Source organism: Astatotilapia calliptera, chromosome 5 (assembly GCF_964374335.1).
Source record: "Astatotilapia calliptera chromosome 5, fAstCal68.1, whole genome shotgun sequence".
Lineage (NCBI taxonomy): Eukaryota > Metazoa > Chordata > Actinopteri > Cichliformes > Cichlidae > Astatotilapia > Astatotilapia calliptera.
The window spans coordinates 19,266,548-19,281,280 of record NC_137426.1 but is presented as its reverse complement, the minus strand read 5'-3'; the positions used below and the strand labels follow the sequence as shown (position 1 = coordinate 19,281,280).

Sequence of the window (14,733 nt, the reverse complement as noted above, 5' to 3'; positions counted from 1 at the left end):
GGGTCCGAGGGGCCCGTTCAGCCTCAAGCCTCGTCAGCTGGAGGGCCCGAGGAGCCTGTTCGGCCACCTGTCTCCGCTGGAGGGTCCGAGGGGCCCGTTCAGCCTCAAGCCTCGTCAGCTGGAGGATCCGAGGGGCCCGTTCAGCCTTCTGTCTCCGCTGGAGGGTCCGAGGGGCCCGTTCAGCAACCTTCCTCATCAGCTGGGGGTTCTGGAGAACCGCACCAGCCTCATGCCACGTCAGCTGGGGGGTCCGAGGGGCCCGTTCAGCCTTCTGTCTCCGCTGGAGGGTCCGATGGGCCCGTTCAGCCTCCTGTCTCCGCTGGAGGGTCCGAGGGGCCCGTTCAGCAACCTTCCTCGTCAGCTGGGGGTTCTGGAGAACCGCACCAGCCTCATGCCACGTCAGCTGGAGGGTCCAAGGGGCCCGTTCAGCCTTCTGTCTCCGCTGGAGGGTCCGAGGAGCCCGTCCAGCCTCACGCCTCGTCTGCTGGAGGGCCCGAGGAGCCCATCCAGCCACCTTCTGCTACGCCAGCTCCAGCCTGTGCTTCGCCTGCTGCAGCTCCAGCCTGTGCTTCGCCTGCTGTGGCTTCATCAGAGTCTTCGTCAGCCGCAGCTCCAGAGCCTTCGTCAGCCGCAGCTCCAGAGCCTTCGTCAGCCGCAGCTCCAGAGCCTTCGTCAGCCGCAGCTCCAGAGCCTTCGTCAGCCGCAGCTCCAGAGCCTTCGTCAGCGTCAGCCGCAGCTCCAGAGCCTTCGTCAGCGTCAGCCGCAGCTCCAGAGCCTTCGTCAGCGTCAGCCGCAGCCGCCTCAGAGCCTTCGCCAGCCGCAGCAGCCTCAGAGCCTTCGCCAGCCGCAGCAGCCTCAGAGCCTTCGCCAGCCTTCGCCAGCCGCAGCAGCCTCAGAGCCTTCGCCAGCCTTCGCCAGCCGCAGCAGCCTCAGAGCCTTCGCCAGCCTTCGCCAGCCGCAGCAGCCTCAGAGCCTTCGCCAGCCGCAGCAGCCTCAGAGCCTTCGCCAGCCGCAGCAGCCTCAGAGCCTTCGCCTGGTCCGGCCTCCGAGTCTTCAGCCTCGTCTGCCGCGGCTTCGGCCTGTGCTTCGTCTGGTCCTGTGCCCACCGGGCCATGGCCGGCACGCCTGACACTGGAGAGCCGCCGCTGCCTTCCGCGCGGCCGGCCCCCTGAACTGCTCCGTCGTCTCCTCCGCCGCCGCCGCTGCCTTCCGCGCGGCCGGCCCCCTGAACTGCTCCGCCGCCGCCGCTGCCTTCCGCGCGGCCGGCCTCCGGATCTGTTCTGTCACCATGGCCACCTTTCCCGTGGCCGGCCTCCGGAACGGTTGGACTGGACTTTTGTGTTGTCGCCTCTCGGGTTGGCCTTCGGGCCTCTTTGGACATTCGCCTTCCTGTTCTGGACTCTTTTGTGTATTTGTGGACTCAGTTTTGTTCTCGTGCTCCTTGTTTTTGGTTCGTTTTGTTCCCTCCGTCCTGGTCCCCCGCCTCCCGCCCTGGGTGGGGTGTTTTCTGTTTCGCTTGTGTTTTGTTTCTCGGGTTTGGGCTGTCGGGAGCCGGCCCTTTAGGGGGGGGTGGTGTCATGGTCCTGGGCCATGTGTGCCCAGTATTCTTAGTTTTCATGTATTTTTGTATTTTGTTCTTTATTTAGGCCATGCTTCCTGGGTTGATCTGTTACGTTGTTCCTTATGTGTTTTCCCTTCGTGACTCTTACCCCCTGTGTGCCCCTCTGTGTATTTATGAGCCCTCGTCTCTCTTTGTGCTTTATTCTATGTTTTCCCCAGCCCGTTATGTCTGCGTTCTCCCCGTGCTCTCTCTCCTCCTGTTTGAACCTCTGTGTACTTCCTGCTTTACTTTGCCCGTCTCCCATCAGTGTTACGTTCACTCCTGCCGTGTCTTGTTATGATTATCAGTGTCACCTGTGTTCCCCGTGTGCATCCACTTCCCCTGATCTTCCCTCATGTGTATTTAGTCTCTGTGTTTCGTACAGTCTGTGTCGCGTCGTCTGTGTTCCCACCCTCCATGTTTCCGTGCCCGGTCTGTTGTATTCATAGTCTTACCTCAGTTCATTCCCAGTTTAGGTTTCTGTTTAGTTATTGCTTTTGAGCTGCCCTCATTCTTGTTTGTTTCTCTTGCGTTACCAGCCACAATAAAAGGCTCGCTTTTGTTTAAAGTTTACTCCCGTGTCACTCGTGTCTGCACCTGAGTCCTCCACGCACTCTCCACACGGTCTGTCACAGCGGACCGTGACAGCTCCAGGTACCCATGTCAGTTCACTATGTTTAAGGTTTTTCATGTTTTGTTTTAGTTCACCCAGTTTAGGTTATTGTTTAGTTTTCAATGATGCCCTATTATTTTGTACCCTCGTTGCTAGCCTCAATAAACGGCTTGTTTTGTTAATCCACACCACGTTTTGGTCTGCGTTTGAGTCCTCCTCTGCAACACATACGGTCTGCCCCAGCCAGACCGTGACAGTTTTATATGTTCTTTTTAGTTTTTATTCCTATTAATTATATTTTCACTTGTTACCTCTCAATTATTGAATCAGACCTAGATGACATGAAATTTTCAGCAAAATTATAATTCAATTACTCCTTTAATTATTGATTATTCTCATGAATTTTCGATCATTTTAAATATTTTTCCATAGTATTACATTTGAATTTAACAGATCATTCTCTCACATAACAGACAAATATTTGTGAAATTATGATATATTTCTTAATGTATTTTTACAATCTAAATATGCATATGTACAAAAAAATATATTTAAAAAACAAGTAAATTGTGTTTTACTATATTTAGAGTGATGTTATGTTATCTTACCTTTGACATGTGAAATCACAGTCTACATATGTAAATTTAATGATATTCTAGAAAGACAGTACAAAAGTGTGAAATATACAGTAAGATACTTTGACATTACTATTTTTTGGAACAGTGTGGTTAAAATGATTCAAATGCAGTAAGTATATACGTTTTTCATATAAATATAGTCTATAACTTAATTATTGTCTTTAGCCCACATAATTACACACTTCAGTTACATAAAACGTGAGTTTTGATTCTTATGTACTGTATAGCCTGTATAATAAATAAATATGTAGCCCAATAAGTATAAAATCCAGAAAGCTACACAACATGGAGCGCTTCATTTACAAACACAAGTCTAACTTAAGTTTCACACTTTTTTTGTTAGAAAACAATCACAATGTTACAGCTTAAATTGCACAAAATGTCAGAAATCACTGTCATGAACAAATATTTCAACCTAATTTTTCATGATTTGTTGGATTAACCCATTGAGGTCTGAAATACAACTGGCAATTTTTGACTCCTTTTGAGTTTTGAGTTTCACCCTCAAATTGTTTTATTTTATTTTTTTCCCCTTGCCTTGTTTGGTATCATTCTTTTTTAGCTCAACTGAATTTAGTTGTTTTTTTCACCGACATACTGCATTAGTATTACTGATCTGAAATCACACAAATAACTTTTTTTATAAGTATTTTTTTTACTGTAAAAAAAACATAGACATGTTGAGTAATTTTTTATAACTTGAAATGCAAATATAATTGTACATTTTGTAAACATATACAACTATTTATCTAAAAATGCAGCCAATACACCTGCCGAGTTTTTAAATTTTGCACAACCATTTAAACTAAAACCATTAACCATTAAAATTAAAATGAGAGAACAATCAGGTTTCGCAATAAGATGCCCCACAAATGATGTGTGTCAGTAAAAAAAAAGTTTGTCCACCAAAAGACAAATGAGAACAGCACAGGGATAAACCTGCAGGCCTGACAACAGGAGGTGTATCACTCTGCTGGTTTTCTACTTAGTGACAGTTTTTACATTGCAAATGTGCCTTTGTGTTCATTAGTGCCCTCACTGACACACCAAGCAACACGACTACACAACAGAACAGCTACACAAGACAACACAACACACTAAGTATACACTCCACACTAACCGTCACAAATCTCCCACATCTAACAACTCTCTCTCTCTCTCTCTCTCTCTCACTCACTCACTCGCTCTGTCTCGCTGTCGTTACTGTCACTCCCAAAACTTTTGCCTCTTCCTAAACAACCAAATCTCAGTGTTGACTTTTTTTTTTAAAAATTGGTCGACATGGTACAGTTTTCCACCGATAGGAAAGCGATGGCTTTTTTCCCTTTCTTTACTGTTTTCGCGCTTTCCTTAAAGAACGCTTAAAACACACACACAAACGTGACGACAGTATTTAGAAAAAAAGCATGGCTTATATATATTATCATAACTCTGGATTTACTGGCCTGTAATTAAAATTTATAAGCGTTGAAGTCCGAACTTTCAATGTGGGCTGAAATAGAGACTCAGCGTGGCTGCAGCTTTTTGCTAACTTAAATCAGTCATGTGATTTGGAGGTGCAGCGCGTCCGTGGACTACAGAGGGTTGATAACACTCATTTACAGAGTGTAACATCCAACCACCTGTGTAAAATCTGAAATTCCCATGGTGTTGTTCAAAATGTGCTCTGGCACAATCATAAGCATTGCTTGCTACTGAAAACAAGAAAAAAGCCGGTCCTGCTATGGGCTGAACCATTTGTTAATGGTAGAGGGGGGGGGGGGGGGGGGACACTATCCAATATATTCAGTTTTAGCATTTATATTCACTGTTGACTGTAACTATGCTCAAACTGTTAATGCTATCTTATTTTAATAAACAACACTGTCATATGAAAAACTGGGTTGGCACTTGGGGTGGCAAGGGATCATTTTAGGGTGGCACTTGCCACCCCATGCCACCCTTCTAGATCCGCCCCTGCCTGTAATCATTATGATGCTATAATTTGATGATACAATAAATAAAATGTTTTTGTACATAGTATCGGTATCGGATCAGTATCGTCGATACTACCCTGAATATTACTTGGTATGAGATCAGAAAGGAAATCAGTGGTATCGCACATCACTACTAAATGCCGTATGGAGTGCCCACCCCCAAGGTCCTATATGTATGTGTTATGAGAGTATGAATAATGTGGATGTCTAGGTTGTGGGATAAAATTCAGACACAGGTGGCCAGAAGGGGGTTCAGAGGAGGAATGCCTCCCCTGCACCTCAGTGTCACATCTGTACCCCAAAGCCCTGCATGTGTGGGGGTGTGAGGGATTCTTACATATTCTGAATACTTTGGATTACTTAATATATTGTCATGCTTTTTACAACTACATGAATGTAATATTACTGTGTGATTTATTACTTTTACTGAAGGATACTCGCCATATCTATACCAACTAGATTTTTAAATCTTAACCCTTTCGTGCATGAATTATGACAACCTCAATCCAGAGTATTTTTATTCATCTTTAGACATGAAAAAAAGATTTTTGAACTTTTTTTTAAAACATGTACTTTTCAAAGAGTTGTTTACATGTCCACTTAGGTGGACAACACATATTTTGACTAGGGCTGGGTATCGTCACTGATTTCTGGAATCGTTTCGATTCCGATTCACAAGGTTCAGAATCGATTCGATCCACGATTCGATTCGATTCAATTCGATTTGAATCTGGGAAATTTTGCCTCAGACAGTCAGAAATATTATAATTCAGATCAGTACATTTACATGTTTTTGTATCTATAAAAAGGAAGCTGACACTCGCAAGACTTTATCAAAGGTGTAAGCATCACAGCAGATGCCTTTGTGTCAAAGTAGCTGAAGATAAAACACAGAAAAACATGAAGGTGATTTTCCTGGCCTGGGATTTTATAAAAAATATTCTGCAGTACATCAAAAACGAAAGAAAAGCATTAATCAACATATTAACTAGTGATGCGCGAATCATGAACGAATCGTTCAATACTCGAGAATCACTTTACTGACTCATGAATCATGATTCACAAGCCCAACTGACTCACTGACTCATCCCTGTTGCTGTTAGCAGCAATATATCTAGCTTAAAATTAAAATTGTGGAGCAAAACACAACATCCAGTATCTTAACAAAATAATTTCTGCTCTGAACTGGAAGAAAAAACCCCGAGTAGAAGCTCACATCAAGACAATAGCTCCTTGGTTCACAGTAGCATCGCTCTGCTAACATGCTAACAGCACATTTGAGCTACTCACCCCCTCCCTCCTGTGCTGAATCATAGAGCAAGCGAATCACTCAGGACTCGCTCACCCCCTCCCTTCCTGTGCTGAAACGTAGCATAAACGAATCACTCACTGGTCGTGTCCAAATTCATGGGCTACATTCTCCCGAGGACCCGGCCTTCGCGGTCTACGTGGGCCGGGTCCTCAGAAGATCGGGTAGGCCGGAAGTAAACGGCCGTGAAATTGGACGGTCTAGCCTTCTGATTAGCGTCACCGCTGTCTCGGTGGAGTTTAATAAACTCAGCCGTCTGCTCCTTGCTGTCTAAAATATAACAGGACACTGGAGTAAACTCTCGGCCATCTCACACTTCTGTTTAATCAGTTTTCTGTTTGACGTTTAGTCAGCTGTGTAAAAACCAAGGAGGAACCCACCCGGGGGATTAATAAAGTTTTATTTTATCTAATCTAATAACTTTAATCTCAGCCAAACCGATTTACTCACGAACAAACAAAACACTGAAAAAAGCCCAACAATAACATTTTTAGGTTGTCTAAGTGACTTATATATTACGTTTGTCACGGCCGGGCGGGTTACACACAGTAATTCGGCGTGCCCGTGTGGCGTGTTGGCTAGACCCAAGCGCAGCGAAGGCTAGCGGTGGGTTTGGAGCAGGCACGCATTTATTCTAGTAACGATCAGTGCACGAAGCGTGGCTTCGGAACGGTCGTTACCGACAGAGAGCGAGCGGAGCCGGGAAGAGAAAAAGGATTGAAGGGATAATCACCCACGGTTGCTGAATCAGGCGGAGACTGACGTCGGCAGAGTTTCGGAGCTCCTGACACGAAGAGAATGATGTCTGGCGTCTCTCTTTTAACCCCGGCCCCGTGATCAGCTGATCACAGCTGATCACCGGCTGACAACGTTTAACCCGAGCAGCGAAAGTCCGCGGTGATCTGAAAATGATGTGCCGGGAGTTGTGCCATTCTCGGCCGCATCAGTAACCCTCGAGCTCCCGGCTAGCTATCGAGCTGGTGGGTAGCAGACGTCTCCGAAAACGTCGAAGCACTTTAGCAAAGATGCGATATCTTGATAAACCGAGCAGATATTTGATGTTTACACAGCTACTTTCTCGCCTGAAAATATGTTAAAAGTTTATTTTGTGACCCAGAAAGATTAATAAGAGTAATTTTAAAACTTAGTAGCGGCCGCCATTAGCCGGAAACTGGAGCTTGGCTGGGCCGCGCTATGAATTCTGGGATATGGTGGGCCACGAAGGACACACCCGACCCATCCTTCAAATTCAGAAAAAGGAGCACGCATTTGTTGGCTGCATTCGGAGGGGTCTACGAATTTGGACAGCCTTCGGCGCGTCGCTGTGACGTAATCGGTCTACAAATGCGGCCTCAGGAGAATGCAGCCCATGAATTTGGACACGACAACTCACTCACCCCCTCCCTCCTGGCTCACAGCTTCTTCTTCTTCTTGGTTGGCAACCAATGTTAAAGCGCATTACCGCCCCCTGGCTCACAGCTCAGTGGACATTTACATGAGAAAATATATATTTGACACATTTGAGGAAAATACTAATAAAATAAAATTAAAATCTTTTGCTCTTTTTTGCTGTATAAAAATTGTTGTTTTTCTTTTTCAATCACTCATCTTAGCAGTATGATATACATGAAAAGAGAAACAAATTAAGTTTGAGTGAAAATGTACATTTTTGCGCTCTCTGGGCAACTGACTCAGTGACTGAAAGGACTCAAAAAACCCGATTAATTTTGGTGAGTGACTCATTCAAACTCGATTCAGTAAAAAGAATCAAATTTACCATCACTAATTACCACAGCAGGAAGGTAATTTTGCAATATAATGACCAAGACTCATGCTTTTAGCATTAAGTACAGATGTGTGACCTTAGAAAGCAGCGGTCCCCAACCCCCGGGCCTCGGACCGGTACCGGTCCGTCAGTCGTTTGGTACCGGGCCGCGAGAGTTGAGGCTCAGGTGTGAAATGTATGGTTTTCAGGGTTTTCAGCATTATTTTGTTATCGTTTTTAGCGTTAACTCGGTTTTCCTGGGTCTTTTCACGTGTGTTAAGAATAAATCTTAGTTTTTTCGGCACCGGTACTAGTTTTATTTTGTTGTATTTATCCGCGACACCTTAAAGGCCGGTCCGTGAAAATATTGTCGGGCATAAACCGGTCCGTGGCGCAAAAAAGGTTGGGGACCGCTGTTATAAAGTTCTGTCACTAAGAGTTACATGCCAAGATCAATAGTCTACTGTCAGCACCTGTCCAACTTAGCTGACATGTCTGAAACTAGACAAAAAAGTATTCTAGAACATCCATCCGCAGAGCACTAATTTGATCTACCTTATCTGGGGTTTTATCTTTACAATTTAATGTAAATGAGATGTTATTGAGATGTTACTAAGTATCAATCCTCAACTAGGTATGAACCTAGGAAAAGGTTCAGATGAGGTGCACTGTGATTATTTGTAAGGAGTTAAAATAATCTATTTATTTAGGAATGAAAATGGCAGGGGCTCACCGAACGTCACAACCCCATATCCAGTGATGGGAAAGCCATTACTTTTTTCAGTAATTAGTAATCTAACGCAGTGGTTCCCAAACTTTTTTTTCCTAGTCCCCCCTTTGTTTTACATGAAAAATCGTCGATTTCTATTATTACTCCTAAACACAAAGATATATTAACTATTTTGGTGTCTCTTTTGGAGTGACAGCACTGTTGACTATACCCTTGTCTCTCCTCTCACAATGACCTGCTTGCTTATGTCTGCTGAATCTGCCCTTCAGAGACCACTGACTGATTTTTATGTTGCACAACACTGATTTGTCTTATCGAAAATGTAATTTAATGCATTCTTTCAGTTTCACCAATAATTACAAAGTCAAATTGTCTTCATGTATCTTTATCAGAACACTGTGGCTTACCACAAATGAAAAGATTGTTGTGGTAACAAAGTCCTGGTAAAGTGCACCGATCTGTCAACATTAAAGCTCACAAAACTGCAGGAAAATCACTTTGTTGGAGGAGTGGTTTGTGTGTGGGGGTGTTTGTTATTGCTGGCAGAAGAGGACAGAAAGTAGAGTTTGCTCTTTAAATATTAAAAATATTTACACAGCAGTGCTGTCCTTGTTTGAGTTTAAAAGGCAGTTTCAGCTGCCTTGATTGCACTCTGGTAGGAGGCATAATGGAGAGAAGTGTGGTGCAAATCACTCTCTTTGGACTGCTGCTGTCTTTGGCCTCCACACTGCCAAACAAGGTAAGATAATAATACTTAAAAAGGGCCACAGAACCACTTCAAGAATCCAAAATCTAAAAAAATGTGTGTGTGTGCATGTTTGCATTACGGATGTTGAGGAGGCAAAAATAAAAGGTTAAAGTCTTTAGCTAACTAATATACAGTAAGATCGCATAATGTCTTGTGAATTGAAGGAATTTTGATCAATCTCTGTTTGCATATTTACTTTATTCTTGCTCTGGGTCGAAGTCAAAAGGAAATTTGAGCAAACTTTAATAGTTAAAGCTTGCTATTGATAACGGCACTGGTAAGTTCTAAATTAAGGTTAAAAATGCCAAGTCCCATTAAGTAAATATTTATTGTCTATTCTTTTTTTAACTTAAATATTGTAATATTATTCTGACTTTGGAAACTTCTGTTTCCCAGTCGGTCTGGGAAATCAACTCTTTAGGGAAAGAATGTAATAGTTAAAACTAGAGGAAAAATAAAAAGAATGGGGTGTTACTGCAGTTAAACCAATTAGATTTCACTGATGTCATCCACCAACACATTGTTTTTCATCTGTTTTTACATCTGACCTTTGGTCAACCAATAAGATCACCTAAGCCACTTTTTTAAAAATGTGCCTCCTGTGTTTGCTCAGGATGACTGGGACATCTACAGCTTTCACATAAACTCCACAGTGACCAGTCGTTATGCCACCACTGTCATCACAAGCCGTGTGGCCAATCGTATGAACGAGTCAAAGGAAATTGAATTCCATGTTCGGATTCCCAAGAATGCCTTCATCAGTAAATTTCGAATGTGTGTGAAGTTAAAATAATGTGTAACCATCCAGAGACATTTGCAAATAAAGAATTCTATACTGAAAAACAAATTACAGGATACTCAATAGTGTGTATTTACACCAGGGCTTCTCTTGGTCCTCCAGGTTTATCGATGGCCAAGTTTATGATGGTGTTGTGAAAGCTAAGGAGCAAGCTCAGCAACAGTACTCTGAAGCTGTGTCCCGTGGTGAAAGTGCTGGACTTGTCAGGTATTTGAGTTCAGTCATAACTTGACATAAAAAAAACAATTCTTAGTCACGCAAAACAAGTTTTTTGGGGGGGATCCATGGGCCAAAGGGTGAAAGTCCAACAGGACCAACTGGGACAAAGCCAAAGCACACCACAAATCTCCTGGATACCCCCATCACAGGCAGGGTGTTTGAAACAAGGGTGTGGGAAGATGTCCCCTCTTCCCACTTTGGGGGTTTTTTGTTCTGTTTTTTTAATGTTCTCATTTTAGCAATAACCTGCTGTGACATTCTATTTAAGGAAATGATTATTGTTTCTGCTATAGTTCTGTAGGAAGGACTCTGGAGGAATTTAAGACCTCTGTAACTGTGGCTGCTCACAAAAAGGTCACTTTTGAACTCACATATGAGGAATTAATGAAACGAACACGTGGCAAGTACGAGCTGCAAATTCATGCTCGACCCATGCAGCCTGTCAGTGACTTCAAGGTGACTGTCTTATTGCTATCTGTTCGGTGATTGTTTAGGAGAACAATGCTGAGGTAAGCCATGACTAGATCTTATATTTACTGTACTTAATACCAGGTGGACGTGCACATTCAAGAGGAAGCTGGCTTCAGTTTCATCGATGTGAAAGGAGGCCTGAGCACCAAAGCCCTCGCTAATGCCATCACTAAAACACACACAGATAAAGAGGTACCGTATATTGGAAATCTCAGTTTTGTAAAGCATTAAGTGAACCTAAGTCCTGTCACAACAGACAATAAAATAGATACTATCAGGATAGGATGATAGGTTGTAGGATGCCTTTGAAAATCAGGAAGAGGAAGCGAGGGAAGGAAGAGGCAAGGATTAAATGGTGGAAGCTACACAGAAATGTACAAATACACAAGTTAACCATGTCATGTGTACATGGCAGTTGCATTTCTTATCACGTCAGTCCACATTCAATACGAAATAAGAAATTCAAATAAGAAATTAAATAAGAAATAAGTGTTTCACAATCTTGTTGATTTTTTTTTTTTATTTGTGTATACAACAACAAACCATATTAGCTGACAATGGTTTTCTCAAGTGTTCCTGAGCTCATGCAGGGATTGCTACTACAAAGTCTCGTCTATTTTAAATGTGGTGCCAACTGAATGGACAATGATAAAATATTGATTCAAACATTTGGTCCTTGAGTAAAAACATATGTCTCTATATTCTGAATCTTTTAATATATCATATTATAACTGTCTAGTTTCCTAGACAGTCTTTGAGAAAGTGGTGAGACCATCTTTACTGCTGAAATTCCCCGCTTCTCTTTTTATGACCAGTCAGACCTAAATATTTTTTAGTATAATTAGACTTGTTAGAAAACTGAATTTTAAGCTGCTGACCTTTATTCTTTAATATGGAGTGTAAGTTGTCTGAAAGTTTTGTTTATATTAAGATCTTACACATTGTGCAGAATATTTTGAAATTGAGCTTGTACATTCTCACCTTTCAGATGAATGCAATCAAAGGTTTGGAAGGAAAGGACACAGTTTTTTTTTTTTTATCAAGTAAACAGAAATTAAAATCACTGACCTCTCTGTCTCTCATGAGTCTAAAGAATTAAATTCATTCTGTTTCCAGGCGTGGGTGTATTTCTATCCAACAGTTGACCAACAGAAGATGTGTGACAGCTGTAGTGATCAGGGTATGAATGGAGATCTAGTTATTATTTATGATGTCAACAGGGACAATGGACTAGGACACATCAAGGTAAAACCTGGTCAATTATCAATGTACACACAAAGAGAAAAAGAAATGCTGAATTAATATTATATTTTTCTGCTCCTTAAATTATCTTTTGACCAACGAACCTTCTTCTCACTGCTCCTTAGAAATCTGACAGATACTTTGTTCATCACTTTGCTCCATCTGATCTTCCTCGAGTGCCAAAAAATGTCGTCTTTGTTATTGATCAGAGTGGCTCAATGAGTGGCAGAAAAATACTCCAGGTAAATTCTTTGAAGGGCCTATATTTGCCCTCCTCCCTGATTTTTGCATCTTTATCACACCAACGTGCTTTAGATTTATGTGATTTTAGTATTAGATACTGACAACCCAAGTAAATACAAAATGCTGTTTTTAAATGATGATGAATTTATTTATTTTGGAAAAAACATTTTCCAAAAGTATCGCCTGTTAGGTTACCTGTGTCGTTGACCCAGTGGTTTGTTTTTACTGTTTTGAGGTTGAGGTTTTTCAATCTTCTCTGAATCGTTTATTTCTTAGTTTAGTTTAGTATGCTTATGCTCCTGAGTTTACTTAGTGTTTCTGGTTTTGGATATCTGCCTGTGTGTGTGTGTTTTCCCTGTACTTCCTGTTTTACTTTGATAGTCTCCTGTTGTTGTGTGTCATGTTCTGTTTTGCTTCTCTCCCGTCTTGTCTGCTTCATTAGTTGCCAGCTGTGTTTCTCAGGTGTTTCCTCTTTGTCCTTTTTCTCTCTTGTATTTAGTGTCTGTGTTTCCCTCTGTTCAGCGTCACATTCTCCCTCCTTTCTTGCCATGTGTTCGGCCTGCCTGCTTAGTTCACGTTTTTCCAGTTTGTTTTGTTATCTTGGACTCCAGTAATTAAATTCGATTTGATAAAGACGATCAAGTCTTTGAGATAACTTGCACTGAGTCTTTAACATTGCTGTGGACCATTCTTCTTTGCAGAATTCTTTCAGCCACACTTGAGGGTTTACAACGGTCAGTTTAAGGCCATGCCAAAGCATCTAAAGGGATTTAAGTCCTGACATGAATTGTTTATTTGTTTTACTCATATATTTCTGTTTTCAGTAATTCAGAGGTGGACTTCCTTGTGTGTTTTGGACCACTGTCGTGCGGCATAATTTTAGTATGCTTGAGCTTCAACGCACAAACAGATAATCTTTTACAGACTGATATATCTCAGTAACTTTGTTTCTCAGGTGTTCTCAAGATTCATTAGTTTAGGGCTTGATGTGTTGTTTGTTGATATTTGTTAGCAATTACTTTTACACATGGAAACAGGTACAGGTAATTTTTTAAAATTTAAATCATGATCATTTAAAAACTACATTTTGCATTTACTTGGGTCATCTATGTCTAATGTTAAAATTAAATTAATGATCTTTAACATGCAACTGTGACAAATATGGAAAAAATATGAAATCAGGAAAAGGGAAAGAACTTTTTATCAACACTTTTGTGGTGGTTTTTCACTCTATAATTCTAAAACATGCAATATGTTTAAATCACTTTAAAAATGTAACATGTTTTTGCCCAGACTAGGACTGCATTAATCCACATTTTGAATGATCTGGCAGAAGATGATCACTTTGGTCTGATCACTTTTGATGGCAACATTTTGCACTGGAAGCGAGAACTCGTTCAGGCCAACAGCAAAAACCTGGAAAGCGCCAAAAACTTTGCAAGCAATATACAAGCTAGAGGATGTGAGGAGTTGCAGTAAACATATATATTATGGAATATGAACACTTGACAGAAAAATGTCTGGCCTGAAACTTTGTTTGTTTGTTGTTGAATTTCAGCCACAAATATAAATGAAGCAGTGTTGCAAGGAGCACGTATGCTGAATGATCATAGCAGAGAAGGTTCAGCATCTATTCTGATACTTCTTACAGATGGAGACCCAACCTCAGGTTATAATAAAGCACACATTTACATAAATGTGCAAGAATACTTCAAGAAATAGGGGATTAGATTAAACACTGTATTTAATTTAGTTATATGTTTTAAGCTTTTTTATCAAGTTTTTTTTTAGCATTATTGAGACTGTTATTTCTGACTCTATCTGGGTATATCTTGCATCTTTTCAGGGGTGACAAACCTGGAGAATATTCAGTCAAATGTAAGACAAGCTATTGCAGGCAAATTCCCACTGTACTGTCTTGGTTTTGGTTTTGATGTTGATTTTAAGTTCCTTGAGAAAATGTCGCTGCAAAATAATGGTGTGGCACGGCGGATATATGAAGACTCTGATGCTGATTTACAGCTGAAGGTAATTTTCCTTATACAGTAAATACTCTTATGATGTGATTTAAAAATCGCAGAGGATTGAAAGAAAAAACAAGAATAGTTTGTATAATGTCCACATTGTATATCAACAGGGTTTCTATGAAGAGGTGGCCACACCTCTATTAACAGACGTGACAATGATCTATGTTGGTGGGACCAATCTAACCCAGACTAACTTCAGCCAGTATTATAATGGTTCTGAGATTGTGGTGGCCGGTGAGATCACAGATAACAATATTGAAACCTTCACCCCTCAAGTTGTGGCCATTTCGGTAAAAATAGATTTGCAGGACTCATCAGTTGTCATTTTCTTAAACTGTTTTCCCTGTATCTAT

General features: G+C 41.6%; 1 protein-coding gene across 4 annotated transcripts in view; it reads left to right on the top strand.

The window, feature by feature from the left end:
- The first annotated feature begins 9,131 nt into the window (after positions 1-9,131).
- LOC113022421 (inter-alpha-trypsin inhibitor heavy chain H3-like) overlaps positions 9,132-14,733 on the top strand; it is a 29,589-nt gene continuing 23,987 nt past the window's right edge. For all 4 annotated transcript variants that reach the window (XM_080301807.1, XM_080301806.1, XM_026167813.2 and 1 more), the window contains exons 1-11: positions 9,132-9,370; positions 9,993-10,153; positions 10,281-10,385; positions 10,691-10,853; positions 10,950-11,060; positions 11,985-12,113; positions 12,236-12,352; positions 13,647-13,815; positions 13,912-14,022; positions 14,200-14,381; positions 14,491-14,670. In XM_080301807.1, coding sequence (XP_080157933.1) covers positions 9,299-9,370; positions 9,993-10,153; positions 10,281-10,385; positions 10,691-10,853; positions 10,950-11,060; positions 11,985-12,113; positions 12,236-12,352; positions 13,647-13,815; positions 13,912-14,022; positions 14,200-14,381; positions 14,491-14,670 — 1,500 coding nt within the window. In that variant the 5' untranslated portion in view covers positions 9,132-9,298. The remainder of the gene's footprint in view (positions 9,371-9,992; positions 10,154-10,280; positions 10,386-10,690; positions 10,854-10,949; positions 11,061-11,984; positions 12,114-12,235; positions 12,353-13,646; positions 13,816-13,911; positions 14,023-14,199; positions 14,382-14,490; positions 14,671-14,733) is intronic.